The sequence below is a fragment of the Mustela lutreola genome, chromosome 1 (assembly GCF_030435805.1).
Source record: "Mustela lutreola isolate mMusLut2 chromosome 1, mMusLut2.pri, whole genome shotgun sequence".
Taxonomy (NCBI): domain Eukaryota; kingdom Metazoa; phylum Chordata; class Mammalia; order Carnivora; family Mustelidae; genus Mustela; species Mustela lutreola.
Window position 1 is genome coordinate 10,600,450 of NC_081290.1, and position 24,976 is coordinate 10,625,425.

Below are 24,976 nucleotides of genomic sequence, written 5' to 3' on the forward strand. Positions count from 1 at the left end.
ACCATGCAAGCACACACAGAGGGAAGCTACACACAGTTTTGTAAAGCACAGGGGGCTGGGGATTATGTTAGTAAGGTCTTTCTTATGATCTACCCTACAGACCCTTCCACAGATCTTGTACAGGAATGCAGAAAGCAACAGTTCATACTTCTACTTCTGAAATATTTTCCTTGGTGAATATCAAACTGGTTTTCAATTTCCGTTGCCTCTGTTTTTCAGCCCTTCAGAAATATGAGACTGGGATAGAGATAAATCAACACCTTAATATGAACCAATTCAGAAATGCATGTTAGTCCTCAATTTCTGGAGTCCTTTAATACTCATTTTACTATAATTTTAATATTCAGTGCACCCATGCCAAATCTTAGACCAAATCAAACAGATTAATGATGCAAGCTAAATGCATAGTATGGTTCCTCTAGATATTTTTCATCAACTGGAGAGCATCATGAACTTCTGCCTCAAGATAATTTCATTTGGGCTTCATGTCATCTATTCTGCTGTTCTCATCAAATACCTCAGTCCAAGGCTACTAAGAAATAGGCAGCATAATTGCCCTTCAAGGAACAGTGAGATAGGAAATATCTAACCATCAGACTACATCCAATTTGATTTAAGAGAGTTTTAATATGACAGTCAGTAAATAAGGCAACAAAGCCTATCCAACCAAAAGCAAAGATGAGATCATCAATTCACACAATTCTACAAATAATAGGGCAGATAAAGAGTCTTTAAGGCTACCGGTGACTTGGGAGGTCAAGTTTTGAATGGACTCATTTACAAATTAATGTAAGTTTAGGGCCAAATTTGGGCATTCTGCACATTATAAAATCTAGAAACATTTTTGTCAATTTATCTGTCTGTGTTAAAAGCTGTAAATAAAGCCAGGACTTGCGAGCAGGCCATCTGTGCCAGCACCTGTTTGAGGCAAATCTGATGTCTTCTCTTTGCAATCTGAATTTTTAATTGTTTCCCATAACTGAACTTCTTTGCAAGTTTTTATTGCACTAAGAAAAATGAAAAAAAGGGAAATGAATCAGTTGAGATTATTCCAAAATTGCTTTTGTCAAGAAGGAGGCAATTAGAAACACATAATATCACGCTGACCAAGTCTCACCTCCTATTCCTTTTGACAACTGAGTGATCTGCTTCAAGAGCCAATGTTCCAGCCAACCTAGCTAAAGGAAATGAGAGGTGGGGGACAACTCCAGTCATTTATCTAGGCCTGAGTGAGGACCAACTGAAATTTCAGGTCAAAGAAAACTGACAGGGGTTGTGAGGGCAAAGTAAGCCTGCAAGAGCATTCGCATCCTTCAGCTTCTGAGCAGAGTGAAGCTACCCAACTTTCAACGCTGATACCAGGGCTTGCCCCTCAAGTGAGTGCAAGAGGGAGGCAGCTGGTCTGAAACCCAGGTGCTGATAACAAACTTCCCCAACAGCTCCTCTCTCCTCAACTGCTCCCAAGATGTCAGTGTGTTGTCTGTGGGGAGCTAAAGCTGGAAACTCCTTTTTGCATACACATAGCCTCCGCTGACGCTGAGCAGCACCATCAAGGGGGCAGTGGAAGAGTCTGGCACACAGCAGCAAAGAACCTGGCTCCAAAGACAGGCATGAAAAATGAAACTGCCCATAGAGACTTGGCACCTGTGTTTTAGCAAAGCTGATTGGAGCCATCTGGCTGCTTACTCTCATGAAAACTGGGAGGCTCACAGCATCCATTACTTATGTTGGCAAATTCCAACATTTTGATTTGTTGGACCCTCTGTGTACTTCTGTGCAGGAAGAGATACAAACTCCGTAACCCTTTCATGTTGTGTTCTTTTCTCTTCACAAATTTACTTCAAAGATAGAATTTTGAAAAGTCATTCCCAAAGCTGGAGCGGAACTTTCTATAATTATACCACGGTAATGACATATTATGTATGCCTTTTCCAGATAATGGTTTCATTGTACCTCTTCTACACTTAAGCTTCAAAATAAACAACTTAGCTTTGCTATTATCTTACATGTTCTCTTCTAAATCATTTTCGCTTGACTCCAGGCAGAAACAAGGTAGAAATTGGCTTATATTATTGTGACTTGATGAGGAAAGATCGAAAGATCTATAGCTTTAAAGATTTCAGAGTAATGGTTTCCAATATCTACACTGTAGAAAAAGGTGTGGTGGTGAGAATTTTTTTAATGATTCATGTTACCCTTGAGATCAACTTGTCCAAAACCATCAATCTTAATCAGTTCAAGTGAGGATATCCCTACTTAAATCAGGCAAATAAAATTTAAAAAAAAAAAAAAAAACTCTCTAGCAAAATGCGTTTTAAACAATCCCATTAAGAAAAAAATAAATTTTACTCATGTTAAAGTTTTAGCACTCTTTTAGGATTGCAATGTTCTATGTTCAAATAGTAATCCTGAAACTAATATTAAACTGTATGTTAACTAACTTGAATTTGAATAATTTTTTTTAAATATTTTATTTATTTATTTGACAGACAGAGATCATAGATAGGCAGAGAGACAGGCATAGAGAGAATGGGGAAGCAGACTCTCTGTTGAGCAAAGAGCCTGACATGGGCCCCGATCCCAGGACCCTGAGATCATGATCCGAGTGAAGGCAGAGGCTTAACCCACTGAGCTACCCAGGGACCCCCTGAATAATTTTTTTAAAAAGGAGTCATTGAGCGTGTATTATGCGTTCCACAATTACTTAATCAAAAAGTTTAACCCAAGAATATAGCTGCATTTCACCTGTGTACACATGAAATGTTGCCTAGAAATCTCCATTTAGAGAGCCAATAAAGACATCCAACTGCCACATTTGGAGCGTATTCCTGCCTAGACGTAGACTGTCTTCTAGATCCCTTCAACATCACATTATTACACAAAAAGACCTGGGCTCAACTGATGTGTGGGAAATAAACTATGGTTACAGACCCTCATTGCCCTTTGTAGTTTAATCAGCACATTGTTATTAAACATGCTAGGTTCCTCCATATTTTTAAGCTTGGGCAAATTGTATTACATTTCAGAGCTCAGGCTTTTCTTATGCAAATAGAAATAATGATATATACATTAGACTTGATCTTAGCCAAAAGACCGAGAAGCAATGATGATGTATACGGTAGAAACATCATGGAGGACGACGCCCGGTGCATAATGAGGGTCCAGTTAACAGGAGATACTATTGTCGCTGCTGCCACCACTATCGCTGATGGAATGGAATTACATGTCCTTTGCTCAGCATCCTAGAGGGTGTTGGGAAACATCAAAGACAGAAATGCTGGCCTAATTCAATTCAACTTCAAATTCAAAATGTGATTTTTAAGCTATCAGGTTCATAAACCTGAACAGATCTCCTTTTTGACCTTGTGATTTGTGCCGAAACTAGCCTTGAGTAGATGCAGCTTGCTTAATTACTCTTGGCAGACATTAATTTTATTCCCTCTTCTTTCTTTTGGGAAGACAAGGTAAGGAGTCCCCGGTGCTCACATCTCCTCATCACCTTCCCTCCTTTTTCACATTTTCCTGTCCTTGCCTTTCCTCTTCTGTCTTTTATAAAGAAGAGGACAGGACGTGGTCCCAGATCTACACCTACTCTCCTATCTGCTCTCAGAGAAAGATGAGGCTGGGGGAAACAAGACTTCGCAAATGCATCTCTGTCAAAGATCTCTGAGACAACTACCCAGTGGTGGCAGCAGCAAATCAGCTAAAGGCCCTCTGAGTACATCGCTTTTCCCTATGTGGTAGGGTATGACACAGAGAATCATTCCATTCCTTTACTCCATCAGAGACCAGAAACTGATAAAATGCAAAAATATGTTTATTTCATGGTAACTTCCTGTTATACATATATTATTTATTAATAGCTAACAACTGTCCTTGCTCAGACATATTGCTCAATCTTCATATGCGAATTGCAAATATTAGAAAGCCCACAAGGGACACCTCATTATGTATTATTTGGCATCTCTAAAATTGATAATGAAAGCAATACTGCTTTAAAAATAAAACTCCAAGAATGTTTTCATTTACGGAGTAGTAAGAGGGAAAAAAAAATGAGGCACAAAAGATAACAGAGTACAAAATAATGGTGGTGACTTGAGTCTGTCCTTGGTTTTACATGGAAAAGGCATTAAATCTGCTTCTTTAAGAATTTCTGAATAGCCATTCCTTACAGTGGTATCTCACATTCTGATTCTTAAGAACTTTTCACAAAAAGATCTCACCCACTCCTGGTTGTATGAAAAGGATAAGACACTACCACCTTTACTTACAGATTTAAAGAATAAGGCCCAAAGATATTACGAACATTGCTCAACATAGCACTACTAGTAAGTATTTGTCCAGCACTAGCATGAAGCCTTCAGAAAAGATGGTTCATGTCTCCAAGAAGAAGATTATAAAATAGGACTTTAAGGTCAAAAACGAAATACTCACTAGTATTACATCTCTTAAGCCTGACTCTTCATTGCCATAAACAGCAGAACAGACCAACAAATACTTGGGTGAAAAAGACTCCTGGGGAAAAAAATGTGTTATCGTTTATTTAAAGATCTGAACACTAGGGGCACCTGGGTGGCTCAGTGGGTTAAAGCCTCTGCTTTCGGCTCGGGTCATGATCCCAGGGTCCTGGGATCGAGCCCCGCATCGGGCTCTCTGCTCAGCCGGCAGCCTGCTTTCCTTCCTCTCTCTCTCTCTCTCTGCCTGCTTCTCTGCCTACTTGTGATCTCTCTGTCAAGTAAATAAATAAAATATTTAAAAATAAAAAAAGATCTGAACACTATAAATCTGGAAGATCAGTCACTTGCCTAGGGAAGAGAAAAGAAATGAGTGGTATCTGATAGATGAACGGGAAATACTACTATTATTAAGTTACTCTTATGAAGGTATATTGAGGTAGTTTTCTAGAAACTGTCCATGGATTGGTTCATTTAAAGTGAGGCTGAGAAGAGCTCGATCATTCGCTGGGTTCTCGCCAGGACCTTCATCTGTGCTGTGCAAATGAACGCAGAATTAGAGCCCTGAGCAAAACAGAGGGATACGTGCTGTTGGGTCTGGGAGAGAGCCGGCTGTATGCAGAAAAGCACCTGAGAAGAGGACTCTCATTTTAAGGTGATGTGAGCCTGAGAAACAGAATGTTGACTGACCCGTCTCAGAACTGGAGAGACACGATGGCCTGCTTCAAAGGAACAGAACCTCTGAGGGAAGTTAAAGAAATGCCTGCCTTACCCATTGATTCAGGGACCAGGTCTGAATTCAAGGGTACAGGGAAAGGGGGGCTACGAAGTAGAACAACCCAACCAGGAACAATTGGGACAAACCAGAATCCAAAACCCAGACCAAAAGCGAAGAATTTCTAAAGGGACCGAGAAAGCTGCCAAACCTGGCGGTGGTCCGGGCCAGATCTTCTGGTGCCAGTATCTAGGCAGCTTGATCTAACAGCCAAACCAAATAGCTTGAATACGCCTAATCTCAAATCAGATCCAAAGCAACAAGAGCCTAGCTAATCCCACTTATATTTCAATGGGGCCGAGAATTACTATTAACAAAAAAAAAAAAAAAAAAAAAAAAAAATTGATTTCTTTCCATTGTCTGTTCTTTGTTTGCTAACCACAGACTCTAGAACTGTAGGTAACAGCACTAGAGGACACTTTTTTAAACATCTAAAGGTGCTGTGTGCTTCTGTCAGAAGAAGCAGTGTGAGAGCCAGCGAGGAAGCAGCAGCGGCCTGGGAAGCAACAGTGAAGAGAGGAGTCCAGTGAGAAAGTAAGTGATGGCACCAAGGGGTGGGAACAAGCAGATCGCAGTTCTCACATCTGACAGGAAAAAAAAAAAAAAAAAAAGTGGCAAACTGAAGAGAAAATCCAGAGGCTCAATGAGGAACAAGCCCTGGATCTCTCTCAGTATCAAGGCCACAGCACAGACAGGAAAAAACATGGAGGAAGCAGTGTGAGGCGCCAGAGCCAGCTACCCTAGTCCTGGAGCTGCCACCTTGTCCTACCCCTCACCTACCTGCTGGAGCAGCTTAAGCAAGTCTTGGATTCTCAGTATGGTTTAGGGTTTCCCTGACAATCATTTAGCAAAGAGTAAAATGAATGAGGGAGAAAGACTCTTTGTAAGGGACTGTGATAGGAAAGAGCTTCCTTCTCACTTACATCCCATGTGGGATTAGCTACCAATACCAAAGGGCAGAGGAGATAACTCAGCACTGTATCCACGGGTCTCTTCCCAAATAATAAGCTACAGAGCAAATATCATTCCAGAAACCGCTCTTACTCAATATGAGATTTTTTTCCCTTAATTGTACTTTGTGGAGTAATTGATTACTATGTGCCAGTCACCACTTTAAACATTTTACATATATTATCTCATTTAATTTTCATTATCTGTTTTACAGACAGGGAACTACATACTAAAATACCTTTCTAACTTTTTATTTAAAAAAAAAAAAAAACTAAAGAAAAATGGGGTCATGAAATTGGACTGGGAAATAAAATGAAATTCATAATCTAGGTTTAACTAGATAACCAAAGTCACTTTAGGAAAAGTCATGTGCATTTATAGACAATGGAGGGTAAGGAACAGGTTTCTATGATAGTCTAGGGATTAAAAAAAAATTGAAGACACTGGAGGCCAGGGGAGGGAGGGAGAATGGGACAAACCGATACTGGCATTGACCAAATTTCCACAAAGGTGGTGCAAGCTGAATACACGAATTAAGGTACCTAGTTGGTCTTCGTGCTTAAGTCAGGTCTCATTCATCTCTTATAAGCTTAGACACCACATTTCAAAAGTACCCATTGAAATGGTAAGTGATGTTTTTTTAAAAATCAGATCATTCTACAAACCATGATTCTTTAAGACAGTGATCAGGTAACCTTGTCATAAACATCACACTAAATATTTTGAATACATACCAATTAAGTATAAACTTTTTTTTTTTTTTACTTTCTAATAAAGAGCAAATGAAATACATCTTACTTGATTTTCAAATACTACCAAGGAATGTTCCTAGGCTTACTGGTTATTCTTCCATAGTAAACTATAATAATATAGATTTTCTAAGTATCTCAAACCAAATTATTAAGTAGAGCTGTATGAAATTGCTGACAGTCAACTTTATTTTACCTACAAAATGGCAATTTCATATGACTCAAACTAAAGTAATAGTAAGAAAAAGAGTGGGTAAAGGGAAATCAAGCACCAAAGGAAATGAAAACCTAACACTAACCCCACAGAAATACCTCAATTAATATATTATGAAATCACAGCACTTGCCTAAAATTTAGTACCTGGAAGACATGTCCATCAGAACTCACAGATGTCTCAGACAAGTAGTAATTTCACAATAATTAACACTTTGGAAGCTAGCCTGATTCTTTCCTGATTTATTACAAATGAAAATGTTTTCCAGTTCTTCTTAAAAACACTAAATCATCTTAAACACAAAGCTACATCAGGACCCTAAAAAATAAGAGTTAATCTTTAGCTATGGAGAGACAGTAGTTGGGCTGTTAGTGGGTGTACTGCTAAATATTGGAGAAAACCAGCTCTTCAGGGAAAAGGCATGTGTATGCTCGTGAGCACTTCTGTGTGTAGTAATTTTTATTGATATAAAGGACAGGCAGCACATATACAAGTAATAATAATATATATAATACTCTATTGTAAATTACATATAGTCAGTTGGCTCTTTGTTAGTTTTTATCAAACTCTTTCAGCAATAGCCAACTTATGGTTGCAACTGGCAACCAAACACAGTTGCAACTCAAAATCCTTGTTGAACATCCATTATCATATATGTTAACAAGTAGGACAAAAGTGAAACCATGAAGACATATGTCAGACTTCACTCACTCCTCAATGATGCAGGTGACTCCTTTGCTAAACCTGGATAATAGTTTTTGAATACCGGGCCAAGCATTTTCAGGATCCTTTGTGTTCTCTGCATTTTAAAAGCTGTTTTGGACTGAATGTTTGTACCCTCCCAATATTCCTATGTTAAAACCCTAACTCTTCCATCCAATGTGATAGTAGGTGGTGGGGCTTTTGGGAGGAACTTAGGTCATGAGGACAGAGCCTTCATGAATGCTATGAATGCTATGAATGCCCTTATGAAAGGAGAGAAGAGAAAGAGGGTAGATTTCCTTCTGCCATGTGAAGATACAATGAAAAGACATCCATCTACAAGCCAGGAAGAGGGTCCTCATCAAGAAGCAAATCTGTGACACCGTGATCTTGGACTTCCCTTGTGACTCCAGAACTATGAGAAATAAATGCCTGTTGTTTAAGCCACCCAGTTTATGGTAATTTGTTAAAAGCTCAAGCTGACTAGGCAATGGCCATAGACACTACACACTTACATTTAATCCACACTGTTAACATTTTCTCCATCACTTTGTAAAGCCTTTAGACAAGTGACAAAACAATAAATCAGGCCCTGATTTGAATTTGCTGATTTCTATAGTGTAAGTGCTACCACCATGTCTTATATCAAGTTACCCAAATGAAGTCACTGATCACAGAGCTGGGAAGGAGGTGACTAACTGAACATCATTTTGTTGTATTTCCACCATACAAACACAACAGATGTTAACAACACAAAGAGTGTAAACTCCAGTACAGTGCAATAAAATAAGTAGGAAATGATGAATTTTGAGGAATTACCTTTGTTTTTAATATCATTATTTAATGGTATGTGTACATAATTTAACTTTTAATGGTAGCTGTGTTTAAGCAACTGGTTCACAAAATTCCTGATTGGCTGTTGTGAGTAGACAGAACTAGCTCCAGCATACCACTCGGAAATGAAAAAAATTCCAATTCTAAAGTATCTCCATAAATTTCAGCTATTAATTGCACTGTATCTATTATAGCTAAAGCAAACAACATCTATTTTCTCACCTACAATAGAAGACTGAAGTAACTAAGTTTATCTAGTTTTTACATGGGCTTACAGTATTAGAATCTAGTTCCAACATCAATAGATATAAGATTCTCATTTATTTAAACAGTAGCTGCAGCTACATAGTTGTTTTAGAAATTTATTCTAAGGACATTTCATAGTTGTTAAAGATAATAAGATTAAACCTTAACATATAAAAATAACTGTATAAACTTTCAAGTTAAGAAAAAACACTTTTAGAAAAACCCAAAATTTGCCATCTGATAATTTATAATAATGCACCTTAGAGGTACATGAAAGTCATTACTATAGAATCTCTCAATGTCAAATCTTGCCTCTGGATATTTAAAAGGAGTGAGGTAACACAAAGGCCAATAATAACATGTTTAAAAAGGCTAATCATGTTCCACGCGTCAGGGTGTAAGCTGCCCAGCTGAAGAGCTGGGAAGGAAGAACTGATTGTGCTCCCTATTTGCTTTCTGCCCAGCATGTATAAGATTTCACAAGTGAAAGGTAATGACAAAGGCAATTTCAACTTTGCTCTGAAGTACAAAGATCTGATAGAATAAAAGATTGGATGATGGATGATATCAACATATCAGTAGTATTCCACAACCCAATACTTTCTCCTAAAACACAAAATACTGGCCTTAAGATCCACTTGTTCTTAATTTCTACTCTGTCTCCACTTCATGAAAAGGGAGCTCAGACCAGACTGGTGGAAGGCACCCTCATTCTGCCGTATTCATTCCACTTCTCTTTGCAAATACAGCAATATTTGAATTTGCATATATAGCAATACTTGAAAACAATGCACTTTCTTGCTTCTTTAATGGTAAGTACCAACTTCAGGATAAAAAAAAAATTAATCTCCAAATCATAGAATTTCATTTAAATGAAGAAGAGGATAAGAAAAAAAATAATACATGAAAGACAAGACTTTTACTTTAGTTGCCATAATTTTTAAAACAGGGCCCCTTTTAAAATGAAGTATTTGTGACATCAGTTATAACCCATTGTTCATCCCATAACATTTCCAGCCATTAAGCTCTTCAAAAATATAATTGAAAAAAAAGAAAGAAGCAAAAGACATACACAAAAAAATAAAACATTTCAGTCAACAGCAATAAGCCAGGTAATGATAGCAACTATAGTAGGAATAGTCTAGATTAGATTCTTCTTTTTGTGACTGTTTTTTATAAAGAGCACTTCTGATTTAAGTACTTATTTATAACTTGTTTTGCTTTTTAAAATATTTATGGTAGCAGTTAAATCAATGTATAAGTCGTTCAATAAAACTGAACCTTTCATTTGGTTCTACTTAATGACTAGACACTCATTAAGAAAGTACAATAATAAAGTGGTTCAAAAATACACCAGAGAAAGTTTGCTAACAGTTAGCTCTCTTCCAGCCAACCATTAGTTTTAATATTAAGTCAGAAAACTCAATTTCCAGAAATGGAGTGGCTAAGTTAGAATTCAGTTTATACAATTCATTTAGTCCACATTTCCCATGGCAAAATACTTTACCCTGTTCTGAAAGTACAGATGAAGACAATGAATTAGATGCTCCCTTATCTACTCATTTCTCTTAGTACTAAAAAAGATCAAGGTGGAAGGAGAGAGACCTGGTTCGACCAGCCCCATGTTTAGCAACACTTTCCGTATGCTTTTATCTTCCATACTTCCTGGAAAAAAACTTCTCCCCTTCTCAGATTAAATACAACCATGAAATGTATTTGAAACAAAGACAATGATACAAAAGATAGATACTTTATAGAAAACTCTGCTGAACGCAACAGAGTACAAATACACACAGAACCTTTCCTATTACTATACAGTGGGATAGTGTCCCACCTTGAATAATTATTCTCACATCTAACCATCATTATCATATAACAGAAGAGCATATGATCCTTTTTCTTTTTTTTTTTTTGTAGGCCTAGACTTTATTAAGTAATCAATGTAATATTGAGCCTTACTTGGATAAATAATGATTTATAGAGTAGACACCATCTCACATACCTAGCAAACCCTTTATGATACTAGAATTCAGAGCATTTATCATATCTCAATCTATCCTCCTAATTCTCACACACCCACAAGTCAAAAGCATGTTCCTTGATATACTCAAAAATCTCTGAGTTTGATGACTCATCTGTAATATTCAGTTGTTTCACCACAGTGGTAGTACCAGACCATCTCAATCAGACTAGACGTATACGGGAGCAAGCGAGGCATCTTGACATCTGCAGCCTTAGCAACTGCTGAAATCTTTCCAACAGGACCGCAGACCTGCCCAACTGGATAAAAGTCTCATTAGGAAATGGCTGTGGCATATGAACTTGAGGAAAGAACATGGAGCGGAGTAGAAAGGACAAATGACGCGAGATGGAGTGAAGGTGAGAGAGAAAGGTAGGAGAACCTGGCAGCTGTTTGGCCCTGCATTACCATTATCAGGGTTGGTAAACATCCGACTTGCACTGGAGACTGTCTTCCCAATATCAGCCAGGGATCGAAGGTTAGATTTCTTGGTTTGATGCCGGTGCCTCCGGAGCAAAGTGTAGGTCACCTTATCCTTAAGGTCAGGTTTCAATAGGCCTGTCTCAATCTGATGGTCAACAATCATCTCTGATACAAAAACAAAAAGCAAAAGTCAGTCACAAGATCACGAAGTTAAACTTTTTACCCCAACTTTACGGATATCATCTTCAAACTTACAACCAACATGATATTTCCCAAATTTGCAACTTCAATCTTTGTGTGGGGGTAAAGATACGGGACACAGAGATTTTGGTGTTAATGAGAAAGTTATAAATACTCCACTACGAATTTTATGTTTGGAGAGGAAGAATCATCTTATCCTTTTTTTCAATCGCAGCTAATAGTGAATTTACATTAATCACATTCTTCTAGGAGTAACACAGTAAGTCAGTAATTTACATTTTCTCAATTAAGCAAAAAAAAAGAAAGATTAAAAAATTTCATGTACTCTATCATAGCAAGTGTGCCAGAAATATAAATGATAAAAGAAAAAATTGAAAAGAATATGCAAAATTTAATGTAGTGACAATACTGATTTTTTAGATCTAGTTTCCAAATTCTTCTGTAATGATGTATTTTCCTTACAAAACAAAGGAAAAGAAAAGAATACTGCTCCCCATATCAGGTTATTTGAACACCAATTAATCCAGTGAAAGACTAAACTATAAAACTATGCCTTCATCTTTTCTAAAAAGGGAGGCTGTTCTTGTTTGGATCCAACAAAAGCCTTTTCAATATATTCCATTAATCATTTTAAAAATAAACTCACCAGAATTTAATATAAAATTTTAGTCTTACCACAAAAAGGTTATAATTTCTATTCGTTCTTGTTTTTAGAATGGCTTTAATTGGAAAAGATAACCGTGTTTCACAGAAATTGCTCCATGGGTGGCTCTGCTGAAGGACACATTTTACTCTAAAAGAAGAAATCCTCTTTCTCACAAGTTGGCATGTCGACAGGATGGCAGAAATGGAGCCTGGCGCATCCTTCTCTAATGTCACATGACAGGTCGACATTTCCTCTGTCCGGAACAGGGTTCAGGCAGAATCGTCACAGAACCCACACGAGATATGCAATGACAGGACATTGCCTCACCACTGTACACGGGTGGTGTGGAGCTCTCATCCCCGGCACAGAACCAGAGCAATGAGCAGATTCCATGCCTACCTTTTCAGGTACATGAGTGCATCTAGCACACCTCAACACTCTCTTCCTGGCAAAGTTCCAGTATACAGAAGTGGAGATGAGAGGGGCACCTGCTCCAGTGGTAAGGTTCCAACTCTTGATTTCAGCTCAGGTCCTGATCTCAGGGTCCTGGGACCAAGCCCTGTGGCGGGCTCCGTGCTCAGCATGGCACCTGCTTGAGATTCTTCCCCTCTCCCGATGCCCTCCCCTCTTCCCTCTCATGCTCTCTCTCTCTCAAATAAATAATTTTTTTTTTAAAAAGGGGAGATAAGAACAAAAACTTCTCTTATAAAGTCTGGTGAAAAAAGTGATGGGAGCTGGCAGGATAACAACATCTCCTGAGAGAAGTTAGAGATGTTCCGGGGGCTCCGCTGGGGAACACCTGTATCTCAAGGAAGCCCATCTTAACAGGAAGCCCCTGAAGAACTGGCCTGACAGCCCACAGCTAGACACAGACGACGTCCATGGTATACAGTCAGCTACTTGGCAGCCAAGCAGAGGCTGAATCCAGGATTTTCCGTCACACGTCTTACACAGAGGCCATAAATGTCACCTAACACTGGGCCACTTGGTGGGAAGCTTGCGCAAAGCAGGGAGTTTCTCCCATAGGAATGTTTTGGTTTGAGAGTGGCCTTTAGCTCTGAGTGTGTTTAACTGCACAAACCCCTCTCAGTGAAACTCTTAGAACTAATCCTATAATTACAGTTAACCCTCTTGCTCCACAGTAAAATAATTAGGTGCTACTCCTCTGCTTTCCCTTGAAGTCTTGTTCAGTGTGGAAGTCCATTTTATGGAAGAGCCATAAAAATAAACAAACAGCCCCAGCATATCTGCGGCACAAGTTATCAAGCTCCTGCTCTAATTCCAGGGTGGATTAAAGTGCTCCTTATCTAGCCTCCCTGGCAGGGCCTCCCACTATGCTTGCCTTCCCTTGTAATCTCAAGCCTACCCATGCATAGGCACAGCCGGCCCTCTGCTACTAATGCCTGGAAATCACCAGTTAGAACAGGTTAAGACATCTGCGTGGCTCACGCCCTTCATTAAGTTTCCATAAAACGGCCCACTTTACAGCGATCTTTTTAAGCACAAACTATAAAACCTTTCAAGGAAAGTGGGGGCAGTAACATTTCACAGTTACACTGAAATTAAGCTTTCAGTGTTCAAAATCCCACAAACACTACCAATTGTGAGAGAGCGTGCCAACTGTATATGAGAGCAGAGCCGGAAGAAACCTTAGGAAACACCAAGTTTGCAACCTCTTGTGCAGATGGGAAGAGAGAGGGTGAGAGAGAGGCAAAAACCCCCAAGTAGAGCCCCATTTTCTGACTCACAGTTTACATCTTTTTCCATATCACAAAGTGTTTTTCTTTAAAGCTCTAGACAAAAAAAAAAAAAAAAAAAAAAAAAAAAAACCTATATATCCAGAGCTTCTACAAGCCAACAAAATGTTATTCATGCAACAAAAAAATGGCCCGAAGTGACAAACATTTTGGAAATACAAGGCCCAAGAAAGATTAAACTTCAGGACTAACAAAGGCAATTTAAAAAAAATTTATATAGGGATGCCTGGTTAAGCGGCTGCCTTCAGCTCAGGTCATGATCCAAGCATCCTGGGATCGAGTCCCACATCGGGCTCCTTGCTCAGCAGGAAGCCTGCTTCTCCCTCTGCCTCTGCCTGCCACTCTGCCTGTGCTTACTCTCTCTGACCAAAAAAAAAATTATATAAATATCACCAACTATGAGATTTTATAAATCTATCAAAGTAGCAAAAGGAAAACAAGCAATCCACAGTGATGGGAAGGGGGGTGTCGTAGGGAACCAACCGCATATGACAACAGCAGTAATAACTAGCATGAAGTTTCTTGAGGGCCACTTGGCAAATCATGTAAACAAAACCCTTTAATATGTTCAAACTCTCTGGATATTTCACCATTAGAAATCTACACTAAAAAAATACACAACTTCACCACAGTATAACAAAAATGTTCACTTCTACTCTTTTTTTTTTTCTATTAACATATAATGTATTATTTGCCTCAGGGGTACAGGTCTGTGAACCCTCAGACTCACACACTTCACAGCACTCACCATAGCACACGCCCTCCCCAAGGTCCACAACCCCGCCCCCCTCTCCCTACTTCCTTACCCCCCCCCCCCCAGCAACCCTCAGTTTGTTTTGTGAGATTAAGAGTCTCTTACGGTATTCTTTAAAATAAAAACTTGAAGACAATTTAAATGCCCAATGCTAAATATTTTGCAGATATCGACATGATGTTTACATTTGTATTTCATCACATGGAAAGAAATTCATTTTAAGTTTTTAAGTTAAAAAGGTCAAATTAAAGTGTTATCGTAAGATCCCATTTATAAAATAAATTTCATATGTGTAAACAGTGATGTACAGAAAAACTGCCAGAATGTAGCTGTGAATGATGGTATTTTGATGTCTGTGTGTTCTATTTTTCTGGATTACTTAAAAATGAGCACGTATTAGTTTTGTGATAAAAAATAGATACATTGCCATTTTGAAAATATAAAAGGTGTTAAAAGCAAGAAACAACATGACTAACACATCTGCCAACATGCACAGCTAAGGAATACCTTTAAATATAAAAATGAGAACTCCAAACATAGAGCTACATTTTCCCAATCCGTTTCCCATCATCATAAAATACCTGAAATGGCCTATCATTTTTTTTAACTTAGGAGGCCAGGAAAATTCGCACGTACTTGCCTTCTTATGTGAATGGCACTCTTTAATTGTAGGGTTATAATGATGATAGTAATAATCGAGCTATTAAAATAACCCATGAAAATGTTGTTTTATCCTTTAATCACTTTAAAAACAAATTCTTTTAGCAGCATTCAAAAGGGGTTCTTCATGAAGAAAACAAGGAGATGTCCTGAGGAGAGTCAGAAGGGGGCTGTGTGGAAGCAGGAGCAGCACACCTGCTTCAGCAGTCACGTGGGGACGGCGCTGCACCTGCAGAGGGAGGCTGCCTCTCGGGCCCTGAGAAGGAGGAGCAGGTGTAATGCAACGCAAGAGAAAAACCATGCTCCTGTTTGTTTGTATAATCATCACACCCACTATTACTTCTTTTTCTTCTCTTTTGTGGAGGTAAAAATGGGAGGGAGGGGGAGACGCACCTTAGAGATTCTCAACTCCAAATTCTCAGCATGATGCCGAACAAAACAACCACTTCAGCCTCTGCTAGAAAAGGATTTTTTAATAACCAAATAAATAATGACAATAATTATTTTTTCTATCATTTAAAATGAAATTAGGGTTTTTTTTTTTCCTCCAGGTGTTTTAACCCTCTACAAGGCTTTGATTCTTTGAGGATTATTAAATATTTTTTTCAGACAATGACATTCTTCCAAACCTGCTCTCTCCACTCCTGCAAGTCTGACCTGACCCCCCCCCCTTCTGCTTCTAATGTATGTTATCTGCCTCTGAATTGTTTTTCTGTATTCTCAGATCCAGAATGAGAGTGGTGGTGCTTCAAACGGACCTGGTGGTATCTGATTTTTAAATATAATGCCAACTTTTAAAAGTAAAGAGATGGTGGTTAGAGAAAAAGTCCACAACTGGTAATACAAAGCAGTGGAAAATGAAAGGAACACCTGAACATGCTTAAGGAAACTTTCTTAAACATAGTGACCAGAACCTCTTTCTTTGGCCATTGGCTCACAAGGCTCCAGTCCAATGTGGGATTCTCTCTTCTAGTGCATGGAAAGGATCAGTCAACTGCTGAGGAGCAGAAGCTCCTTCAGATGGCTCTTGCTGGTACTAAAGACCCAAAAGGCGGTTGTACAGAAAAGCCCAAGTCCTCCTTTCTTATATTGGGACCTTTCTAGTGACCCTTAAACCACAATACATATTCTCTCCTGAGATTGCCTACATGTTGCCCACACACAAGTTTAATTTCCATTTTACCCAGCATTCACGAATACCGACTTACTTCTTCGACTTGTCTAATTTCAGACATCTCTGCTCCAGATTAGTTCTTAAAGTCTAAACACACACAAATTGCAATTCTCACTCAAAAAAACTGGATGGATTTTTGCTAACCATGATATTTTTTTGAGTAACAATCTCCCCTGAAGTAAAATAAATCACTCAGAAAACCATCCCTTCTGTCTGCTTCTGTCTTTGTAGATGGACTCATCTTCCCTGGGCACAAGAATATGTCCAAATATCCATTCTCAGCCTCACTTGCCTTGTCAAATATGAAAAACTCTACATAGAGATTATTCCCTACATTATCTTCTAACTATGCGGATGCGGTTTGTACACTTACCCCATTTACAAAGTGACAGATTTGCAAACCTAATTCCAGGGCCCAGAACAGCGTCTCGCACATTGCAGCATCTCTTGCACCACTGCTGAATCTGTGTATGAACTAATTAATTCTGTCCACCGAGTTCCTTCCCATTAGCCCTTCCCTCTTCTGCACTTGTACTTTAAGCAGCTCAGGATCATGAAAAGTGTGGGACTTCTTTGCAAATGGAACTAACAAACTCTCTGAACAAGAATCAGATGCATACACATCAGAAAGATACATGCCTCGTTTGACAACTAATCTTTTCCTCCAATACAAATGCTATCGCTTTCTCACTGTAAAACACACCACACACACACACACACACACACACACACACACACATGGAAACGTCATAGGCAAGCCTTCTGGCTATAGATATTCAAAGAAATTTTGTAGTAAGTCTGAAATCACACAAGAATTTTACAATGGCCACTTTCTAGGGGGCCACAATCCACAACCTGTTCCCCATAATCCCAAAGGAGTCACCCTGCAGATGAAAGTGTAGTCATCCATGGAAGTCCAGTGGTCACCTAGCTAATAAAGTTTCCTAGGAATGCCAAACAGAGCCTCTGCACTTCTTTTTTCTTTTTTCTTTTTTTATTGTTAAAATATAATGTATTATTTGTTTCAGGGGTACAGGTCATCACTCTTAAACAATTCACAATGCTCACCATAACACAGACCCACCTCAATGTCTGTCACCCAGCCACCCTTCCTTCCCAGCCCCCTCCACTCCAGCAACTCTTAAACTCAGGGAAAATCTGCACTTCTTTTTGAGAAAAACCTGATCTCCACACCCGGATCTGAAGGGTAATAAGGCAGTTTAGGGCAGGCTTTTGTCAGAAGATGAAAACAATGACTACTGTTCGGGAGCTAGTAACATATGCCCCAGATGCTCAACGTGGTGAGTTAACATTCACTACACGACACTAATTGCAAATGGGACCAATGCATCCCTGCACCATGAGGTTCAGGGACTCTGTGGTGGTTATATAACTGACACTCAACACCAATGTGACATGACTGAGTCACCAACCCATAAGGTTCTGCTGGCTCCTTGCCCCGCACAACCTTTCTTCCGTACAGTTAAAGGATTCTGACTTCCACCTACAAAAGCAGCCCCAACCCAGCAATTAGACGATTTCCATTCTTACATAGGATTGAAGCCCTATTTTACAGATGATAAAACTGAGGCCCAGAGAAGCTCAGTGCAATGTCCAAGGTCGGAATCCTTGAAATCGAATCTTCAGTCCCCCATTCAATGTAACCAAGGATGGGCAAAGAAGCCTCTACTCAAAATATTGACCTAATCCTAGTAAGTTTAGGAGGTGAATGCAAATCTGGACATATACATTATGATTCCCAATAAAAATAACATGAGAAATTAAAAGCAAGAGAGAGAAGACCGAGAAACAAAAACTGGAAGGAAACATCCAAATGTTAACAATGGCTACAGAGGGACGATGGGGGATTTTTTTTCATTTTCTTCTCAATATTTGTCTGTATTTTCCAAATCTTCTGTGATAACCCTTACTTGTCTTATAATATAAAAAAGAGCAAAAATAAGTGTTATAGGATATTCAACTCTGCTTACACTAGAAGCCATCGGCGTGAATGGAGATAGTTCATCTACCATAGACAGTTAGGTAAAGCTAAAAAAAAAAATGATAAAAACTTAAAACAACATACTTACCCACCAACTGTGGGAGAGAAGACGCCTCTCTGTCAAGCATGATAGATCCTTTCTCCATACATGTCCTCAGCTCAAATAAGCTGTGAAGGGACAACGTGGCCACATGCGGCTTACTCCATCTTTCCCCGCCCTGTTCCACTTTTTCTTCAAACTTAATCCACCTAGGAACATGAGATTAATGAACAGCAATTAAAAGTACTCCAACCTCCTCTAGAAATAGCTACATCAACCCCTCCATCTCCACCCCCACCAGCAAGCACTTCCAAAACGTCTCCTTTTGTGAAGTCTTAAAAGCTTATTATAACACTAATTGCATTACCTTTATAAATACACCAAACAGAGTCACTAGACTCTCCTTCCCTTGGAATTAGAGAGAAAGAAAATAAACCAAAAGGATCCGAAGCATCCTTGGTTTTATATCTGTCTATATGTAACCATGAAATCCCGAAGATGGTTATTTTGCTAAATTTTTTAAAATAACATGGGAAAAATGTGCATTTCAAAATTCTCCATGAAACCCCACACTGTGTAAAAATAACCACCATTGTGAGAATTCTGTTGTGACTTCACAAGACAAGTTTATGTAAGTTGAAATATCAGTTACAAACCAATATTTATCTTAATTATTTGAAAAACCTGGTGTATGACATGGTCAGATTAATGTAAAATTCCCCTTTAACACTTAAAGAGGCCCAGCACTTGCACCTATGTCTTACTCTCTACTTCCCAGCTGACACATGTTCCCTTCTCCCTGAGATTCTAATGGAACCTTTACCCTTCAAGTCTGGCTCCATGTGTGTTTAAACATACACAAGTTCGATGAACAACACATCTATCCAATAACAGATCTCCTATTAATCTTAGCAATGGAATAAATAGCCCACTTTCATAGTTTTTTTTTCTTTCTAAGATTCCTAGATGTTTCTATAACTTTACAATATAGAGCATTTTTTTTAAAGTTTAATGGAAATGAAAACAAAACACATTGGACAGTCTTTATATCTCACTTGTTGCAGATACTTTCTACACTGCTCAAGGAAAACACGAATGCATCATCATTTTGTTATTCATTATGACCCAAAGAAAAATGCTTCTTTCTCTCCCTTCAAACCATCTGAGAGATATTGAAAAAGATGCAGAGGGGGTTAAAAAATTGTTTTCCTACGTTCTTCACCCACAGGTTTAATGATTTAAAAATGTTTTCCTAGAAAAAGCTAAACGCTCACCTAGCTCACTAAAGATGAGAACAAAGGGCAGAGATCAGAGGAAGCTCTACATAAGGTATTATTTATAGACTGCTCACCACCCACAGAGGAGGCAAAAAAAAAAAAAAAAAAAAAAAAATTAGTAGAACCAGGAGTGAAAACAGATCAAGAGATCAGCCATAGAGTCAAAGAAAATTCAGAATTTTAATGAAGCTCAATACTCTTGTGACTGAGAAGTATTTAGCGAAATCCAAAGCCTCTGCCTGCACTCCTCCCCAAAGCCTCTTCCCGCCAGGGCACTCCCCCATAGCAATGACCCCCCTACCTCCAAACTCCCCCTCAACTCCCAGACCCTCTTCCTTTCCTCTGTATCCCCCTAAAATGTAAACAATGGAGGTTTTTACATATTCTCCTCACACATCACCACCAAAGTTTTAAAATTTCAGAACTGGACCTTGCTTCTTTCTATAAAAGTAGAAACATCCCAAAAGAGAATAAAAAGACCCTTAGTCGTCATAGGATTGTGTGTGTAATTAAATTAGTAGTTCTTCACTTTGGCTGTTATTAGTCCCCCAGAAATAGAAAGGGGAGAAAAATGACAATTTTACGTCATACTCTTACGGAATTCTATGGATTTGCCAAAAAAGATGAAAGGTAACTGGGGTTATTTCAAGAGTAATCATTTTACAGTGTTGATTTCACTGATTAACTTTAGGTAGATCATCTTTTCACGCTTGCTCACACCATCTTAAACCATGTTTGCTGATAACTATTACATACATTATAATCACTTTTTTCTTTTTTTTTTTAAATTTTTTTAAAGATTTTATTTATTTATTTAACAGACAGAGATCACAAGTAGGCAGAGAGGCAGGCAGAGAGAGAGGAGGGGAAGCAGGCTCCCTGCTGAACAGAGAGCCCGACGCGGGGCTCGATCCCAGGACCCTGGGATCATGACCTTGGCTGAAGGCAGAGGCTTAACCCACTGAGCCACCCAGGTGCCCCAATCACTTTTTTCTTTTAAAGAATTTTGGGGAGGGGGCTTGGGGGATGGGTGAAAGGGGTGATGGGATTAAGGAGCAGCACCCGCTGCTGTAGGAAGTGCTGAGTCACTGTACTGCACACCTGAAACTAATACAACACTGCATGTTGACTAACTGGAATTAAAATAAAAGCTTCAAGTAAAATAAAATAAATTTGAAGAGTATTTTTACTGAAGTAAGTAATTGACATAAAATACCTAGTTTTCAGGTATATAACACTATGATGTATACCTAGTTTCAGGTATACATCATAGTGAATCATATTTATATTTGATGTTATAATTTATTACTCACCATAATACTCTAGTATATTAAAATATTCTATAGTACATAAAACCATGTCAGGATTACATATAAGGATGTTATCTATAAAGAGTCTAGTGACTCCTTGTTTTTATTCCCAAGAGAATTCTTAATAGCTGAAGGATAGAATCTTAGGTCATAGGATTCAAACCCAAGATAAATAATAAAAACCAGCTAGAAAGTCAGTAAAGGGAGTATTTTACACAGCTTTCACTTCCCTCTTATTTCTACTGAATGAGTCCCCCCCCCTTCCTGTCCGTTGCCATAAATCTGCATCACCAAATACATACATATGTGACAGCAGCTCTTTTCTGCCATCATTCTCAACTGTCCAAACTATGTAAGTTTAATAAAATTTTCTTTAAAAAAAAAAAAAAAGGGTGAGAGTAGTGAGGTACTATATGTTGGTATAATTGAATTTAAATAAATAAGAAGGGGTAGGGCACCCTGGTGGCTCAGTTGGTTAAGCCTCCAACTCTTGGTTTCAGCTCAGGTCATGATCTCAAGGTCGTGAGATGGAGCCTGTGTCGCTGCTCTCAGTGGGGAGTCTGTGTCCCTCTCTCTCCCTCTGCCCCTCCCCCAACTTGTGTTTTCTCTCTCTTTCTCTCTCTCTCTCTAAAATAAATAAATCTTTAAAAAAACAAAAAGGAGCAAAATGACTTCATTCTCTTAAGACCAATCATTAGTTTCATTCCTCCCCACAGTTTGCAGTGTAGGCAACCTGACTAGACTTAAATATGACTTTAAGCAAGTTTTAACAGTACATTTAGAAATCATAAATCCCAACCAGCTTGGATTTATGGAATAGCATTACTCACCCTCCTGGAATATACCAGCCCTTTAGGTCAAGATTTAATCATAAAGGAATGCAAATGTAAAATCTCAAAACTAGCCAGGTTCTTAGCATCTACATTCCTAAGGGATAAGCATTATCTCATAGTTCACTTTAGCATCTATTTCACTTTGAGGTTAGTAAATATTGAATGTTGTGATGATGTCATATCATAGCACAGCTAACAACATAAGGGGAAGTCTGGGATAATGGCTATGAAATTCCTTTAAAATGCACTGCTCTGATTTCAAGGAACAGAGTATACTTCCAACATATGCTTTCAGACATAAAGTAATGGTTTGCCCATTTAAGCAGATTGTTTGCATGCAGTTTCATTCCAGAAACGATACATGCTATGTCTATCTTCCTCACATATCAAGGACAAATTTGAAAAAAACCTAAAAACTACTCAATTCAAATCAGAACCCATTAAAGAAAAGGCTAAGGCAAAGGTACCAAAGTTCAGCCTACCCGAGTGCCAACAAATTTGTTAAGGTGCCTTAGAACCATGTAATTACATTATTTAAAAAAAAAAAAAAAGACAAACATTTTTACTGTGAAATGTACTATAAGCTCCTTTCTACCCTTCATGGTGACTGTGAATAACAATATAATTGCAATAAGTTTCCTACTTTTCCTTTTGTTTTGGTGCTTGACACGTTATAGGAAAATTAATTTCAGAAGTTAGCTTTTTAAAATGCTTGCAAATACAAAACTGTTGTAACCTTGGAGGAAGAGTTTATTAGGTAAAGTTTATTTCAAGGTCTTAGAAGAAGAAGAAAGTACACTGCAGTTTAACTCTCCCTGAGTGACTGCCAACCAAACAGCATTTCACTAGTTTATTGGCGAAATAGAAGGCCCACTGGGAGTCACTGAATTTTGCAACTTTCCAATCATATGATTAAATATAATTAAGAAAAGACAAGACCTCTAACTGAAAAACAAGCCAATTTTACAGTGAAAAATAGACATGACCTTTGCCCTAGAATATAATCCAACTCTATAAGACTATTAAAAGAATAAATTTCTTGCTAACTAATAAGTGCCTCATTACATAAAATAAGCCAATGCTAGCATGTATCTGGGATAAATTATGTTTTTAAGAAAAACTCTCAAATTTCTAGATCAACTGTGAAATTTACTGCAAAGCAGTATATGTGACTCCTATAATTACATAGATGATTAGACTCCTTTTCCTGCAGCCTTTTTCTTACAGAAGAAATAAACTTGTTCTGAAATGGAATGTTCCAAAGTAATCCGGTAGAGAAAAGACAGAGAAGTCGGCGGAGATTGGGAAAAGAGCAATCTCGCTCCGAATTCCCAGGGTAAGCACGCAGGTCTGTGCTTGGCGGTCGTGCCCTGGAATCGGGTTTTCCAGAGGCAGGCTGGGTCTTTCTGCCAAGCAGAAACACAAATGCGTGTTCGTCTGTGCTGTCCCACTGGAACTAAAACATCAATACCCTTTTCCTTTGCTGGCCAGTTGTCGTGTTGAAACTTGTGACAATTTTCCTTTTTACCCAGGTTTGGGAACAAAAACTAAACCACATTGGGGGACTGACCTTTAACATATATTCTTCTAACAGTGAAGTCCAACATTACTCATCTGTTCTTCACTGAAGGAAAACTGAAAGCCAATAGTCATTTTTACAGAGACTTCACTGTCTCAAAGAAAGAAAGAGCTTGGGGTAGGGGCGGCGGGGGGGGTAGCAGTAGCCCTTCTTCTTGGCTTTGGGCCAACAACAAAGCTGGACCATGACTTACCCTTTCACCAGTTCATGTCATAAACCTATTAGCTAATGCCTTGCCACCTAGAAATTCTTAACAAGGAGCACAAAGCTTCCTCACTAATACCAATTACTCCCTTATAGTTACTGCTATGTTACTAAATGTCAGCATTCAAATAGCCTAACACTCAGGAATACTCTTAAAAAAAAAAAAAAAAAAGAGAGTATTCTCTGCATTCCACTGATCAAATACACTACTCAGGTCTAATCATTCTCTCCTTTGCACAGTCTTCAATTTGTGCTTTATGCTGGAAGAACCAATAAAAATCCAAAGTTCTAATTTGTAGGAAAGGGAAAAGCAAGGGAAAGATGTGAAAAAAGGGGGTGGCAGAGTTGGCTGAACTTCAGACTTCACATAAATAAAGACTCCCCTTGTTCATACTTCTACATGACTACTGTGCCTTCCAAGACTTAAATCAGGATATTTTTCCTACTATTGGAACCATTCTATTTATTTTTTGAGACATAGAGCTTAACCTGAACTTCATGACTAGAAATGAAACTACAGTAATGCTGGGAATCAATGGAGGATATTTTTGGTCAAATTAAATCATCTGCTACATTAAAAGGGGTAGTATTGTGTTCTGTGGGGGTGTGGGCTCCCAGTGTATATTACATTAAGCTAGAGAAGGCTAGTGGGTTAGTTCTCTATGGAATAAAATTCTTTGAATTTGGGTTTTCACAGAAAAGCAGAGATCTCAATTTTATCTCAGCCAGAAAAATAGTCATAGCACATTTTCATATAAAAATGAATCCCTTCTTAATACTAAACTTTTATTAGTCTGATAGGTTTGAGAGTTTTTAATGGGGGGGGGGGCTATCATCTCTGGAAACCAGACATCATAAACTGCAATCAGATATCACTGCAAAAACGTCCTGAAATGGGGTATACTGTAGGGAACTAGAGATTAGTAGAACTCTGAGTCACTTCTGGAGGCACAATCACCTTCCAACCTTCCAACAGGATTTAGGTGAAGCTAATTTCTCGACCATGGACTGTGTGCCAGGTAGTTAGAGGCAACAGAGATATAACAATGAACAAAACAACTAAAAATCCCTGCTCTCATGGAGTTTTAATTTTACTGGGAAGAGAGAATAACAAGATATGCACTATGCTAAATGGTGATAAGCGCCAACGAAAACACAAGGGAAGATGGAG

The 24,976-nt window shown here is 38.5% G+C and overlaps 1 protein-coding gene across 5 annotated transcripts in view; it reads right to left on the minus strand.

Annotated features, from left to right (window-relative positions):
• Positions 1-24,976, minus strand: part of SLC4A4 (solute carrier family 4 member 4) — a 386,600-nt gene that overhangs the window by 211,263 nt on the left and 150,361 nt on the right. For all 5 annotated transcript variants that reach the window (XM_059159558.1, XM_059159548.1, XM_059159567.1 and 2 more), the window contains exons 5-6: positions 18,651-18,811; positions 11,354-11,533 (exon numbers count right to left, since the gene is read on the minus strand). In XM_059159558.1, the coding sequence (XP_059015541.1) occupies positions 11,354-11,533; positions 18,651-18,811 (341 nt within the window). The remainder of the gene's footprint in view (positions 1-11,353; positions 11,534-18,650; positions 18,812-24,976) is intronic.